Source organism: Gorilla gorilla, chromosome 3 (assembly GCF_029281585.2).
Source record: "Gorilla gorilla gorilla isolate KB3781 chromosome 3, NHGRI_mGorGor1-v2.1_pri, whole genome shotgun sequence".
Taxonomy (NCBI): domain Eukaryota; kingdom Metazoa; phylum Chordata; class Mammalia; order Primates; family Hominidae; genus Gorilla; species Gorilla gorilla.
In genome coordinates this window covers 207,121,164-207,137,533 of record NC_073227.2, presented here as the reverse complement: position 1 = coordinate 207,137,533, position 16,370 = coordinate 207,121,164, and the positions used below count along the sequence as shown (strand labels likewise).

The following is a 16,370-nucleotide window of genomic DNA, read 5'->3' as shown; positions in this document are numbered from 1 at the left end:
AAAAATTAGCCGGGCGTGGTGGCGGGTGCCTGTAGTCCCAGCTACTGGGGAGGCTGAGGCAGGAGGATGGCGTGAACCCAGGAGGCTGAGCTTGCAGTGAGCTGAGATCGCGCCACTGCACTCCAGCCTGGGCGACAGAGCAAGACTCCGTCTCAAAAAAAAAAAAGAAAAAGAAAAGAAAAGCTTGCCTTCATACCAAATCCATATTCTCCATCTTTGATATAAAAAGTAACACATGCTCCTCCCTACATAAGGAATGGGTGAGATGGGAAGACCCATCTATCCAGCCGTTCAGCAAATCATCTCTGCCCACCCTCGCTGTGTTCTGTGATGAAGACAGACATGTGCTGCTCACACACAGTGAATGTGAAGGTAAGAGGTGGCCTCCACCATTCTTGCATTCGTATATGTGTCATGACCTTCTCAGGATGGGCTGAATTTGCTTCTCACAAATTAAAAGGCACTTGAGTACTGGAATGTCTCAGTATTTCCTCAGACACCGTAAGAGGAAAGTGATCTCTCAGTGAAGGACTGCGCTCTGCATCCATATTCTGACTGGGCAGGCACTTTCAGACCAAATGTACTGAATGTATCGAGGCAGGTCAGGGGTGGGTGCTTCGAAAACCCACCCCAGAGAACTTCCACCAACAAGGTCCCACCTCAAATGGAGGGATCTTCTTGTCCACTCCCCGCATTCGGCCAGCAGACTCTGGGTCTGAGGGTTCACTTTCCCTTCAAATAACATTTCCTCCACCTCCCAGAGTAACCGCTGCACTGACTGTGAACTGGCTTCGTCAAATTCCTAAACAGAAATGCACACTTGGTTACGACACTGCAAGTTACAGAACTGCGGGCTTCTGGATCAACGCTACTTATACATTTACTGTCACCCACTATGTAGGAGGGTGCATCACTTGGTAAAAAGATGGTGGCTTTGCAGTCAGACACACCTGTGCTCCAGCTGTTACCTTTCTGAGAAATGCCATCTCATTCTGAGCCTCGGATTCTTTTACTGTTAAATAGAGAAAACTGCTGCCACGGAAGTTATGAGACTCGAGAATTTGCATAGATAGAGGTATAGGTGGAGGTGTTCATACTGCCACAGACATCAGCGTAGACACACAGACACGTCCACATCTGTATGTCTGCAAACACAGGCAGCCACGTGTCCCTCACAGAGCTGTGCCTGACACACCTAAGCACACCTGCAAAATACAAGATTTTTTTTCTTCTGGTGATACCACAGAAAAGAAAACTACTTTTGTAGAAAAGGCCATTAATCTCCTTAAATCAATGAACTGGAAAAAAAAATCCTTAGTTATCCTAAGAAGTGTGGTTATTAGGGTTAGGCCTGAGTATTAATGGAAGTTATACGAATTTCCCTGGTAATTCCATTAAACATTGTACTAAAAGAATCCTAGAATTTGGACAGAGTAAAGCAGTGGTGCTCAGCCTTCTACCAAGGAAGGTGGGCTTGAGGGGTGGTGGTGAGTGGGTGTAAGGGAGAGGAAGGAGGCAGCTGCCCCTAAGTAAGGGAGCTGCGTGCGTGAAAGGTCCTCCTAGCAGTGCTGAGCTGAGTCCCTTCCAGACCCCCTCGGTGCACCTGCCCTGCCGGCTCCCCTGAGAATCACAGCTGCACAGCTGCGGACAGAAGCGGATTCCCATGTGCAGTGGGAGTGGGGAACAGCTTTTAAAAGAGGCCGGGTGCAGTGGCTCATGCCATGAGAGGCCGAGGCAGGCGGATCACAACGTCAGGAGTTCGAAACCAGCCTGGCCAACATGGTGAAACACCGTCTCTACTAAAAATACAAAAATTAACTGGGCATGGTGGTGCACACCTGTAATCCCAGCTACTCGGGAGGCTGAGACAGGAGTATTGCTTGAACCTGGTAGGCGGAGGTTGCAGTGAGCCGAGATGGCACCACTGCACTTCAGCTTGAGTGACAGAGCAAGACTCTGTCTTAAAAAAAAAAGAGAGAAAAGGCCGGACGCAGTGGCTCACGCCTGTAATCCCAGCACTTTGGGAGGCCGAGGCAGGCGGATCACGAGGTCAGGAGATCGAGACCATCCTGGCTAACACGGTGAAACCCCGTCTCTATTAAAAATACAAAAAAATTAGCCGGGCGTGGTGGTGGGCGCCTGTAGTCCCAGCTACTCCGGAAGCTGAGGCAGGAGAATGGCGTGAACCCGGGAGGCGGAGCTTGCAGTGAGCCGAGATAGCGCCACTGCACTCCAGCCTGGGCGACAGCGAGACTCTGTCTCAAAAAAAAAAAAAAAAAAAAAAAAAAGAGAGAGACAGAGAGAGAGAGAGAAAGCAAGCAAAAAAAACAACAACAGCAACAAAAAAAACCCAGCATAAAGAGGTAAAACAGAACACCCAAGGTGCTGTAGCCAGGTGGGCCTTAAAAAGGAGGGCTGTGTCCTGGGATCCTCGGAGACCCCTGGAGGGAGGAGGAGGGAGGAGACTGGAGCCAGGGAGCTCCTGAGCAAGCTGGAGCAGTGGAGGCGGAGCTCGCCCAGCCAGAATCCCAGGCTCACACAGACAGAAGCAGTTCAGAGGCAACAGCCCCCCCAGGGGTAGGAGGTGAAGGTGAAATACCCAACTGGGAATACTGGCGGGGAGTTCTCTAATCACAGTGGCTGTCACAGCTTTTACTTTTCCAGCATTTTTTTCTTATTCAAGTCCTGAATTTCTGGCCGTGGATACCGTCCAAGAAGTCACAAGGAGCACACACCCGGAGAGCCGGCTGCAGGGTGGAAACAAGAAAACTGCGGGCAGCTAAGACGGGGCCAGAAGGTAACGAGGGAGTTCTGTTTTCCTCCACAGTTCGTGATCTATTATTTTCACATGTAACATGTACATGCTTTTACATGTATGTACATGTATGTATGCAATAGGTCATGCTTTTATAATTGGTAAAAATAATTTTGAATATAAGGAAGCAACTCTTCACTATAAACTGTAATTACAAGATTATCCAAAATATTCCGAGACATACGTCATCTCTCCAGGAATAAATGGAGCCCCTCTCCGTGGACGAGCCGGTGGTGGAGCTCTGTGTGGCCGACCCAGACCAAGAGGTGTGGGCTCCCGTGGGTGTGTGGCTTCCGCTGGAGGAAAAGGATGACAAGGATTCGCTGCAGGAATGAACATGAGCAAAGAAATCACATTTGCTGGAAGGGCTTGGATGGCTAAGTGGCTTCACTTTTCTGAGCCTGCTTCCTCTTTCTTTCATTAAATATATTTATTAATTTCACAGTATACTAATTTTGAAATATTTTTACAGTGTGATGTTTACACTAGGTTAAAAATAAAACTGCATCTTACTTTTAGAAATTCATGGCCAGTCACTAACTTCCTTCCCACATTTGTTACGGGCATTTTGTGATTTTGTAATCTGAAGCAATGAACAAGGTGAATTCTTACCAGGTATATTTATCAATGGCTTTCTGCACATTTCTTGTAAAATGCGTAGGTAAAGAATCTTTGCTTCTCACAGTAAAACTGTGCCTTCTACGTCCTTCTGACAGTCCTCTTCTGGAAATAAAATAAAACATGACAAGTCTCCCTAATGTAATAATATAGTTTTATCCATTAAGACTTTTAAAATTTCCCTTTTATACAAAGTTGCCCCTCTCGTTCTGCCACATCCCTCCAAACCCACCTGTGCATGAGCACACACACACACACACACACACACACACACACACACACCCCATCCTGATGAAACTGAGACTTAGGACCTTATCATTTTTCTTTTTCTTAAAATCAAGGTTGCCATTAACCTACATGCACCTTTATGTGAACTGAAGACAACATCAACTTTTTGTGACTCAGCCAGAGAAGGAAAAGTTGCCCCAAACAGTTCACAGTATTTCAGGGATTTCAGGTCCCAGTTGTCCCTTGACCAGGGACAAGGGACTTACTTACAAAACCCAACCATCCCTCCAGTAAAAAAATCATTAATCCCATATTAATTAAGAAGCATCAAATTCTTTAGACTCAGAAGCCACACAGACATCTAACTCGCTTTAATTTAGCATTGCTGTTTGTGGGTATACTGAGTTTTCAAGAGTTAGAAGATATTAAAATTTAATGAAGAACTAAAACAGAAGAAATATCTAGATGTTAAATAAACTATTAAGCCTAACTGGTGTGGCACAGTTCCTGTTAATCATTGAAATGTCCTTTCAATGAACCGCTTAAAACATTTACTTCCTCTAGTCAAAATATCTTCTGATGTTTGATAATCAACAACTTCTGTTCTTCAATGGAAATCTTATTTTCCCTTACAAATAAAACATATACTAACATAAGATATGGTCATGAATCAGGAAAAACTTCAACTTTCAATATTTCTAGTTAGAACACCACTCTAAAATGCATTTTTAAAAAGGTTGCTTTTGCTTTCAATTATAAGGCTACCTAATTGATCTCAGCTCACTGCAACCTCCACCTCCTGGGTTCAAGCAATTCTCCTGCCTCAGCCTCCTGAGTAGCTGGGATTACAGGCGCCTGCTACCACGCCCAGCTAATTTTTGTATTTTTAGTAGAGACAGGTTTCACCATGTTAGCCAGGCTCGTCTCGAACTCCTAACCTCAAGTGATCTACCCGCTTCGGCCTCCCAAAGTGTAGGGATTACAGGCATGAGCCACCGCACCCAGCCAACAAAGGGAATTTTTAAAACAAAGTAATTACCATGTACAGATTGGCAAGAACATCTACCTTCCATAGATATGTCTCGTGCAAGAGAGAATAATAGAATTATATGATTTTTTTCTTCTCTTTGTTGCTTATGTATCTTACGGACAACTAGGTAACTCTGAGGATAAAGGTGTTAAGAAAGGGCCCCAGAGAAAAGAATAAAGGACACGCTTTATGCTGACAAACTGCTTTCCTTTAACCCTCTTCAGTTGCTTTCAAGCCATTAATTATTTCTTGTTTACATGTGACTCAATAACTTTTTAGGTAAACATACAAATACTAATGACATAAAACAACAACTAAAAATTACATCAAATAGATTTGTTTTGAACACTAAGAAAAACATACTGGTATATGAGTTAATACATGACTGAGAAATAATTTTAAAACTCAGCATGATGAATTAGCTAAAATATTGTTCTTTTATGATACGTATCTACAGAATAATAATGGGGGGTTCAAATTTGCTCTGCCACTGAGGCTTTAAGCGAGTTAACTTTTCCTCTCCTGAATTCAGTGTCCACATCTGTAGACAGAGTATATGAAGTGTCAATCAGTGCTACATAAATCGGGTTTACCTGCTCACTGCTATTATTATTGTTATGTTATTATTATTACTTGACACAGGGTCTTGCTCTGCTCCACAGGCTAGAGTACAGTGGCAGGATCACAGCTCACTGTAAGCTCGACCTCCAGGCCTCAAGTTATCCTCCCACCTTCAGCCTCTCTAGTAGCTGGGACTACAGGTGTCTACCACCATGCTTGGCTAACTTTTTAATGTTTTGTAGAGATGGGGTCTCACTATATTGCCCAAGCTGGTCTTGAACTCTTGGGCTCAAGTGATCCTCCTGCCTTGGCCTCCAAAACTGCTGGGACTACAGGCATGAGCCACCGCACTGTCCTCTCACTGCTATTATCATCATCACCTGCTACTCTATGATGATGCTGTGTTCTTGTTTCTTTGGACCTCCCATAGCATTTTGTATTATATAGATCTTTTCACATTTTAACTTTTTGTTGTGACCTTGACACCTTATTCATCTTTTAATGTAAGCACCTGAAATAACACTCGTCACACAAAAGATGCCCTCGGTTGAAAGACTCAAACGGCGAAGATGAAATTAGCAACTCAAATGCGGAACTCATTTTCACTACAGAATTACTCTGAATGTTTATGCCTGAAACATAGGATTACATCGTGACCTGACATGAAAATATTCCCCAGATTCAAGACACTATTGGATAACGTTTTACTCGTTAAAAAGTCACAGCTCTTCTTGGGGCAGCTGATATTCCCCCAAATGGTTTTCACCGCCAAACGGAGCGTCTGCTCTGCTCAAGACGGTCTATCCTGCTTCTAGCTCCTCCTCCGGCTTTTGTGCAACTTCGAAGCCAAATTCAGAATGGGACGCATGCGAGTTTGTTTCAATGAATAATTTATTCCTCTAGGAAATTCACTCTTTTTCAGGGGAAAGGGTGGAAGCTCTTTTCAAATTAAGGAGAAAATTATTTACAAAACGGAGGAACTCATGTCTCTTCACATCACACCACATCCTTTCCAGGACCAGGCTTCCCACTGTCTTGGACGCAGAGCTGAGCCCAGGAGGTCTTGGGATGCAGGGCAGGGGGAAATGGGAAGTTGGGTAACAGTCACACCAATTATTACGAATAAGGTGCCTTAAAACTCCCGTACTCCACGCCATTTCTCCTTCTTTTTTCTTCTCTGACCTTCCCCTCCGTATCTCCTTTTAAGCAATTTCTTGAGCTTCAGAGTTCAGTGTAATAACATACAAACTTCACCACACAATTCACAAAAAAACGAGGTGAACAGGAATTTAAGTCCATAACTCAATGATTGCCCAAGAGCACAAAGAAGATAGGGACAGAGTTTCTTCGAGGACCCAGGCCACTGACCTGCCTGTCTCTCCAGTAGCACAAGTTACTAACATCATGAATTAACAGCAGAGCCTACAAAACCCCTTCCTTGTCTTTTTCTTTTTCTTTTTTTTCTTTCACATCTTGTTTTGGTTCTTTGGTTTCTCTGTTCTCTAACCAAGGATTGGTTACTGGTCCTTCATGCATAATGTTGAACCTCTTTAATCCCCTATAAACCATGGACTAGTTCTGTATCCTACACAGTCTAAGAAAGTGTACACAACTTACAGGATGCATCCCACAGGTATTTTAAAACTTGAATATGGTGGCATGTCCATGAAGCTTCTATACATAGACATGCAAGTTCTATACTAGTTCCTGTCCATACTGTTTAAATAGAGCAAGGCTGTTGATTTGGGGACAGGTCTTCGTAGGGTGGACTGAAGTGCAGTCACTAAACTAGACTGCACTCATTTGTTGGTGCATGGAGGTTAAGGGTGAGTTCCAATCTCCATGACTCCATTCCAGCTGTCAGGAAAATAATCATCGAGAGTTACTTTTTTAGGTTGCTTCTTGACAGCCCACAAACCTCTGCCACACTGCTTTGTAGAAATTCTAATGTCAGTGACAGCAGCTTTCAAAATTTTCTATTCCTAGTTGACAGGACTGTCTGACATAAGCACTGTACTCTGAACGGGTTAAAATGCAGGCTGGTTTTCTGGATAGGGGGGCACACAGGGGCACTCCAGGGTGGCCATGGGAAGCCGCTCCTCAACACGGAACACTCACACCGCCCTGACCCAACACCAGCAAGTCCCAGGAGCGACCGCAGTGACGAAGGAGTCCCTTTGGCGGCGAACGCTTCCCCGCATGAGCCATGCCCGGGGCAGGCCTGACGCTTCCCGAGTGCCTGCAGGGAAGCCCGGGCCAGACGCAGCCGGCCCGCGGGCGGAGAACACCACGCACATCGCCTGCAGAGCGGCCAGAAGGCGAGCCCTGCTGCCGGATGAGACTCACCCGATTACGATCAGCCCCGGGCCTGTGCTCGCAGCCCCCGCGCCAGGCTCCGCGCTAGGCTCGGGCACGGTCAGGCAGAGGCACCGCGCGCGGGCCCCACGCAGACAGCCGGTCACGCGCCCCCGCGGCCCCCGCAACCCCGGGGCTGGGGCTCCCCACCCGCCCAAGCCCGCGCCCGCCGCGCGGCTGGCCCAGCTCAGGCGGCCCGGGCGCGCCCGGGGTCCGCGGGGCTCGCACGCCCCTTCCCTCTCCAGATCCTCCGCCCCGCCCGCGCCGGCGCCGCCTCCCCTCCTCCTCCCTGCGCTGCGCCCTCGCCCGCCAGCTAATCCCGGCCGCGCCCGCCCATCCCGGCTCCGGGCCCCGGCCCCGGCCCCGCGCCGACCTCCGGGAAAGCGCGCCTTCCCCGCTCCCTGCCGGGCCGGGTTTCCAACCCAGCGGCCACTCCTCCGCGCACGGCCCGGCCTCCCTACTCCTTCCCGGGTCTCTGGGGCCGGGGGCTGTGCATACTGGTGCTGGCTGCCCTTCTCTCTTCCAAATCGGATTTTAATTCACCAGAAGAAGGCAGAGAACCACAGGACCATCTCGCCTATCCCCGCCCCATCAAAGGGTGCGGACACCAGGCTGGGGTGGGGAGTGGACGAATGAGGTTTAAAAAATGAAGCCCCGGATCTGGTCAATGCGAGAACCATTACTCCATCAACAGGAACGCTAGATCTAAGCATGCATACTAAAGACGTGGACCCTTCCACGCCCGTCCTGCCCTACCGGCTCACACAAGCCGGTGCATCCCCGCCTGCCGCTTGCGTTACCATGTGCTCGTTTCAGTTTTGGAGGCCCAGGATTATACCAGGAGCAGAGCAGCTGGACGCTCTCCTCTGAGCTGGTGAAACTGCCAAGCCGTCATTTTCACATGCTAAGGGAAGAAGGGGTGCGGTCGCGGAGGTGAACTACATTTTTGAGTCTCAGAGGGTGGGCACTGCACGAGGCATGCCTTTCCCACGACAGGGATTTTAGTAATGACAGTTAGTGCACTGGGTGCCGGTACAACACTCATCCCCGTCCTGCCATAGCCAGTCTCTTTTGAGAGCTGAGGCCATCTAAGTTTCAACAGGCACAAACAATTTCTCCTGCCAAGTATCCCGTATTTACAGAGGTAAACCATGTATTTCCGAGTTTTTACTAAAAAGCCCAGTTTATTTCTGATGCACCACCCTAGCACGGTGACAAGAAATCACTACCAATAACAAAAACAGTAGTCCAGCCAGGGTGGCTCACGCCTGTAATCCCAGCACTTTGGAAGGCTGAGGTGGGCGGATCACTTGAGATCAGGAGTTCAAGACCAGCCTGGCCAACATGGTGAAACCCCAGTCTCTACTAAAAATACAAAAATTAGCTGGGTGTGGTGGTGCGTGCCTGTAATTCCAGCTACTCAGGAGGCTGAGGCATGAGAATCACTTCAACCTGGGAGGCGGAGATCGCCCCACCCACTCCAGGCTGGGCGACAGAGGGAGACTCTGTCTCAAAAAAACAAACACAAACAAAACAGTAATCCATTGTTGAACTAAGAACACTGGAACCCTCCCCACTTTTATAAAAGTGGGAAGTGGTTATAATTTATAAAATTAATGAGATTTTAAATCCTGATACGTGTATATGTGTATATATGTGATGTGTGTGTATGTGTATCCATATCTATCAGGAAAACTATGGTATCTTAAGCCCACACAGACTTGCTGATATTATTTATATTGCCAAGGACGGGAGGATGGGCATGCCAGGGAAACAAAAGAAAGGAGTCTGGTGTGATGGCTCCCACCTGTAACCGCAGTGTTTTGAGAGGCCATGATAGGAGGATCACTAGAGCCCAGGAGTTCAAGACCAGCCTGGGCAAGACAGCAAGACTCTTGTCTCAAAAAAAAAAAAAAAGTAAAAATCGAACAGAAAGTCATTTAAGATCCAAACATATGCTAGCTGCTTTTACTTTTATATATATTATTTTACATATATTCTTACATATATTTAACACCCATAGTAGGTAGACACTATTATTACAATTTTGTTGATAAAAATACTGATGTCAGAGACCTTAAGTAACATGTTCGAGGTCACACAGCTAGGATGTATACGTGTGAATGTGTCCCAGATATCTATTACCCCATAACAAACCACCCCAAATGTAGATTAAATCAACAGTCATGTTGTTATGCTCATAATCCACAGAACTCAGGAGTTGCGGCAGGTTGAGTGTTTCTTCTGCTCCCTGTGGGGTTGCTGAGTGGCATACAGGTGGAGGGTGGTCTGGTGTGTAGGCTCTAAGAAGGCTTCACTCATGTGTCTACACCATGCAGTCGGGGGTGGCTGGAAGTCTGGGCTCAGTTGAGCCTTCTCTCATGCAGCTTCAACACTTCTCTGAGTGGTCCCTCCAGTGAAGTCGTTGGAATTTCTATGTGGCAGCTTAGGGCTCCAAGAAAGCGAGGCAGAAACCGTCAGCTCTATTCAAGGCTGCAACTGGCAGTGTCACCTCCACTGTACTCCATAATCAAAGCAGTCCCAGAATGAAAGAGATGGAAAATAGACCCCAGCTCTCAATGGGAAGAACCTACAGCCCTCTTTAATCCGCCATAACCGTCCTCTGGCCACAGGTCATTTACACATGCACGGTACACTCAGCTCTTTCAAGATGCTCAGAAGTCTCATCATCTAAAGCATGGCTGCGTACAGATGAGGCTTCTGCTTGGGTATTTCTTTTACATCTGAAGACCCGCGAACTAAAGAGACAAGGCAGCCTTCTTCTCCACACCCAACCGACAATGGTGAGACAGAGCCAGGACAGCCCCAGTGGGCACCTGTCCAACAGGAGAGGTGGCGGAGCCAGGCAGCAGCCACTGCGGGCTCCAGCAGGCTCCTGCTGCCTTGCCTTGAGGAGGACTCACTTCTGCTTCCTGCCTTCTCCCCAGCCCTTAGCTCTGTCCTCTGGGCTGTTGCTTCTACCGAGACTTCCTCAGGGAAAAGAAATGGCCTAGGTTTGCAACTAAGTAGCCTCTCAGCCTGCTTTCCTCCAGGGAAGGCTGGGGAAGGGGGTCCAAAAGTCTGTGCCTCTTTTAGTTCAAGCCAGTGGCGCTTCCATCACTCTGCCAATACCTTGTGGGTTTCTTTGAATTTTATCAGAGTTCACCCCATGCATTAGTTACAAACCACACTGACCTGAGATGGGCCCTTGGTCCACCTTTGAGACTGCCGGGGGACAATTCTCTTATGATTTTTTAAAGCCCTATTATCTTGGGGATCTATGAGACACCCCTAAATCTGACATCTTATTAAGCCAAACCTTTGATTTCACCTTTACCCCTGCCTAGGATTTGATCTTTGCACAGAGACCATTTTTCAGTTTTGCCCAGAGAGACTGTGATGGCCAAAGTTTCACAAACCCAGCAAGTCTTGACTTTCATATTTCTTATGACTTCTGTTCAAAACCTGAACAGTTCCTTAATTCATTTGTCTCTTCTCTCAGATTTCAAAACCTAAAGCTATGCTGCTTGCTTAAAGATTAAAGTGATAAAATCTTCACGTTGGATTGGTTTAAACCATCACTGCCCAGCAGAAATATAATGTGAATACACACAATTTTAAATTTTCTAGTATCCACATTTATAAAGTAAAAGAAACAGGTACAATTAATTCTAATGATATATTTAATCTAATATAAAATATTATCATTTTAACATGTAATCTGTATACAAATTGGTAATTAGATATTTTTAATTTTTTGTACTAAGTTTTGAAATCCAGTGTGTATTTTACACCGATAACATATTTCACGCATCCAACGAAGGTCTAATATCCAGTATCTATAAGGAACTTAAAAATACATTTGCGAGAAAAAACAACCCATAAACAAGTGGGCAAAGGCCATGAACAGACACTTTTCAAAAGAAGACATACATGTGGCCAACAATCATATAAAACAAAGTTCAACATCACTTATCATTAGAGAAATGCAAATCAAAGCCACAATGAGATACCATCACACATCAGTCAGAATGGCTATTCTTAAAAATAGCAGATGCTGGCAAGTTGGATCAGAACTACTTCACTGGCTCTCCTGGATCTCCAACTTGGCCATTCACCTTGAAGGCCTTGTGACTTGTCAGCCTCCATAATCAATGAGCTAAATCCTTGTAATAAATCTCTTTATACAGATATATAAAAATATAGATGTAGACATGTATCTCCTATTGCTTCTGTTTCTCTGGAGAACCTAATACAATGTTACCTGTACTTAGTCCATATGATTTTCGATCTTTCATTGATTATTTAAACCCTAATTGAGAATTGAAAAGTACATAACTATTTCTATCTTATTGTTTAAGTGTTTTACATTTTAATGGCATGGGGCCCTGGGATCAGTAATTACAGTCATTAAATGGGAGACCTCAATTCCTAAAATAATAGGATCTCCCTTAGCCTACTTTGGCGAATTCATTAGGATAAAATAAAACGGTATAGGCTGGGCACAGTGGCTCAGCACCTTGGGACGCCAAGTCGGGAGGATCTCTTGAGCTCAGGAGTTCAAAACAAGCCTGGGCAACATAATGAGACCTTGTCTCTACAAAAAAAAAAAAAAAAAAAAAAAAAGCTAGGTGTGTTCACATGGATCTGTAGTCACAGCTAATTGGGAGACTGAAGTGGGAAGATCACTTAGAGCGCCGGAGATGGAGGCTGCAGTACTCCAGCCTGGGTGACGAAGCAAGACACTGTCTCAAAAAATAAAAATAAAAAGTGGTATATGTGATTATGTGATCACCCTCTGAAAATTAATTAGTAATATAAGATATAAAATTATTCCAAAAATTATAAGCAACTCCTCTAAAACTTGACCTGATTTCACGTGCTGGCTCTGTCTTGCCCTAGCCATGCAATCCTGAGCTGATAACTTAATGCTGTGAGCAGAAATTAGCTAAAACAAGGCTAATATTACTGTCTTCCTTGTAGAGTTGTGTGAATTAGAGACAAATTTTGGAAACTGCATATAGATACATAATAAATTGTAAATTATTCCTTTTTTCAGCATTTAAAGCATTGAGAGTGTTTTTTTTCAAGTTAGGTGGAGTATTAAACCAGTTCATTTTAATATTATACAATATAATATACAAAAGTTACACACAGTTTTTTACATTTATCCAGTACGAGCAGTCCTGGCTTTACATGGGTATCATATAAACTGAAACTTGTGCATATCAGAACTGTGCCCTTGCTTTGCAAATACAAACATATACATACAACTATGTCATCTCTCTATACCACAGAGCTGTCTCCAGTAGCAATGAGCACCTCCAGTGCCTAGATCTTAGTTCCTAACACTGTCCTAGTCCATCTGGGCTGCTACGACAAAATACCATAGACTGGGTGACTTATAAACAACAGAAACATATTAGGTGGATGCAAAAGTAACTGCAGTTTTTGCCATTACCTATTTCCCACAGGTCTGAAGGCTGGGAAGTCCAAGATCAAGGTGGCAGCAGATTCAGTGTCTGGTGCCGGCTCCATGCTTCCTAGATCGTGCCTTCCGGCTGTGTCTTCACATGGCCAAAAGGGTGAAGAAGCCCCCAGGGCCTCCTTCATAAAGGCACGAATCCCATTCACGAGGGCTTTGCAATCATGACCTAATTGCCTCCTAAAGGCCCCACCTTTAGTACCATTTCATTGGAGAGAGATTTCAACCTATGAATTTTGGGGGATACAAACATTCAGACCACACCAAATACTATTCTCCAACAGAGGGATCAGGGCTCCATGGAGAAGCGGCCGATTTGGGGGCTGAGGCAGGGAAATATAAAATGTACCTGGAGCATCTTGTACTGCCAGACTGTAGGAAAGTGCTCAAAAAACAAAAACCAAAACAACAAAAGAATGAGAGCATGTCACAGGAGCCAACCTGAAAGAGCCCCAAATGGCTAAAGCTGGAACAACCTGAGTAACAAAATACATCATGTGCTATTGGATTATAACTAAAGTACAAAATACATTTCTATGAGCCCATATTGATAGAAATAAACAAATAAATAAATAAATGGGGAGAAGAGGTGCATTTCCCGCAGAAGAACTCTACCCCAGTGCTGTGTGTCTCCCCTTCCAGGAGGTGGGCATCATACCTTCTTCTCCAAGAGTGCAGTATGGAAGCTTGACTCCAAGAGTGCAGTATGGAAATGGAGTGGGGCTTGACTCCAGGAGTGCAGTATGGAAGCAGGGGGTGACTTTACAGGGGAGCAACCTGACAAGCACTCCCGGAGCCAGGTGGTCAAGGCTGGCACCATCCATGATGCGTCATGTTGACACGTGCCCTTGCAATGAGGCAATGAGAAAGGCACTTCCCTTCTGTGGCCTTCCTCCCCAAACCCATAACCCCAGTCTCACCATGATAAAAACACAAGGCGAACCCCAGCGGAGCGGCCTTCTACAGAACACATGACCAGTACTCCCCTAAACTGTCGTGATCATCAAAACAAGAAAGTCTGAGAAACTGTCTCGGATCAGAGGACACTGAGGAGACGTGACAACTCCATGTAATGTCAAGTGGCCCCTGGAGGAGAGGAAGGGCACTGGAGAAAACTGGTGGTGACGGTTAATACAGTTTAGGGGACCCTGCGTGAAGCAGATGACCCTCCATCATGGGGGTGGACCTCATCCAATCTCTGCAATTCTCTGGCTCACTGTGTGCAAATTCACCTATTTGCTAAAATATAATTGTAACCCCCAAAATAATCTGTCACCTCTGCAGATTTTGGACTTACCAAGCCTCCATATCACGTGCGCCAATTTTTAAAAAATCTCTCTCCCTCTTCACACATGCAAACACACACACACACACACACACACACACACTCACTCACTCACTAACTCATCCTGTCTGATCTGCTTCTCTGAAAAACCCTGAATAGTACTCTGGTGAAATCAGAATAAATGTGGAGTTTAGTTAATGGTAACGGATTGATACTGGTTCATTAGTTGTGACACATGTAGCAGAATAATAGGGAGCTGCTTTTCTGTAAATCTAGCTCTAAAATAAAAAGTCTGTTTTAAAAATGCTTGCATTAACCTCCTCTATACATTTAAATATATTTTACAAGTTGGTAACTTCCTTCAGAGAAGACTAATAAAACAATATCATGTTTTATTATTTTAATGGGAAGAGTATAAAAATCTTGGAAAGTGCTAGGTAAACTATGAAGTCCATAGCTTATATAAAATTATAGAAAAATATAGAATATATTATTTAATATTTAAAAATTACCTGAGTGGTGAAATTTATAAGTACATTGTTTTAAATGAGTCCAGGAAATTGCAATAAATAAATATGATATTAAATGATAACAGAATTTTTCTTTTATGAGCATGTTCTAGGAATAGCCTGTGTAAACCAAGATATAGCTCTAGATTGGGATTGAAAGGCTGCATGTAATATTGAAATGTTGGCATGCAATATTGCCAGAAAGCCACCAGATGTCAACATTTCCCCTCTTTCATCACTATAAAAAAAAATCCTTGCCCAGATTTTAATACTTTATGGTTTCTTTTTTGCAAGATTTAGGATTTGCTGAATTTTCATTCCAGAATAGATGGGGAATCCTGTCTCAATCAGAAGTCAGCATTTCAGTGAACAGTAGCTGGTACACACAGCCGAAAGTGTCATGATACGAATGTGCACGAGGGATAGGGTATGCTTTCGCTCTGACCGGCACTTAGAGCCAGAGACCAATGTACCTTACTCGTAAACCTCACACCACCACGTGAACAAAACCTTCAGCCACCTGAAAGGTGGCTACTCTTTTATACAGAAAAAAAAAAAAAAGAGGGTCAGCAACATCCAGTAAATCCCCAAGGGTACACAGCTTTATCCAGATCAGTCCAGTCTAGCTTTAAAAGTTTAGCTTTCAAAGATTCATCTCAAATCCAATTTGCTGATTTCTGTTAAAGTTCCTTTCATTATTGGTCTATTTTAAACACAACAAATATGTTCTACCATAGTATCCACTAACATTTCCTGAATATGTACCACACGCCAGGCCCTGCTTTAAGCACTTGAGAGAGAGAGAGAGAGAGAGAGAGAGAGAGAGAGATCAGTGAGTGTATTTGAGCTTCACAATCATTCTTCAAAGGGGGCACTGCTGTTAGTGCCATTCTGCCAGTGAGAAAACTCGGGCACAGACAGGTGGATGGAAAGGCAGAGCCACCTTCTTAGGCTGTGGGCAGCCTGGCTTGTCGAGCACCCCACCTCCAGCCCTGCAGGGCACACTCCCACAGCTCTCTACAAATCATACAGAGACGCTAAAGCTCCTATACATGGCACAGATTATCAGGACATTTTGAAATTGCTATAAATGTTGTATCCAAAAAGAGATGAAAAATACTTAGACTTTTAAAATGAAGAGTATAAAAAGCATAGAAAGTCCTAGGTAATCAATAAGGTCCACAAGCTTATAGAAAATTATAGAAAAATATAGAATTAGTACATTATTCAAAATGAAATACCTAAGTTCTGAAACCCAGCTTTTTAAAGTGCTAAAATTTATCACGGAGAGTAATTATTAGGCAGAATCATATGAAATTGTCCATATGATACTATTTTGAACCGGAGAAACAGAAATTTCATTGTTTCAACCTAATATATTGAACAAATGGGTTCAATGACATTCTTTAATATCCAATTTTTTTACTTTTACACATTTGTTTACTATACTTAGTATAAAGTGAAAAAAGAATAAAAACTGTTTT

At 44.4% G+C, this 16,370-nt stretch overlaps 1 protein-coding gene across 16 annotated transcripts in view; it reads right to left on the bottom strand.

Annotated features, from left to right (window-relative positions):
- FAM149A (family with sequence similarity 149 member A) overlaps nucleotides 1-16,370 on the bottom strand; it is a 68,696-nt gene that overhangs the window by 20,312 nt on the left and 32,014 nt on the right. For 13 of the 16 annotated variants that reach the window (XM_055385883.2, XM_063705685.1, XM_055385873.2 and 10 more), the window contains exons 2-4: nucleotides 3,428-3,538; nucleotides 3,000-3,138; nucleotides 660-802 (exon numbers count right to left, since the gene is read on the bottom strand). In XM_055385883.2, the coding sequence (XP_055241858.2) occupies nucleotides 660-802; nucleotides 3,000-3,138; nucleotides 3,428-3,538 (393 nt within the window). The remainder of the gene's footprint in view (nucleotides 1-659; nucleotides 803-2,999; nucleotides 3,139-3,427; nucleotides 3,539-16,370) is intronic. The other 3 variants (XM_031010456.3, XM_055385875.2, XM_055385884.2) reach the window with 1 other exon arrangement.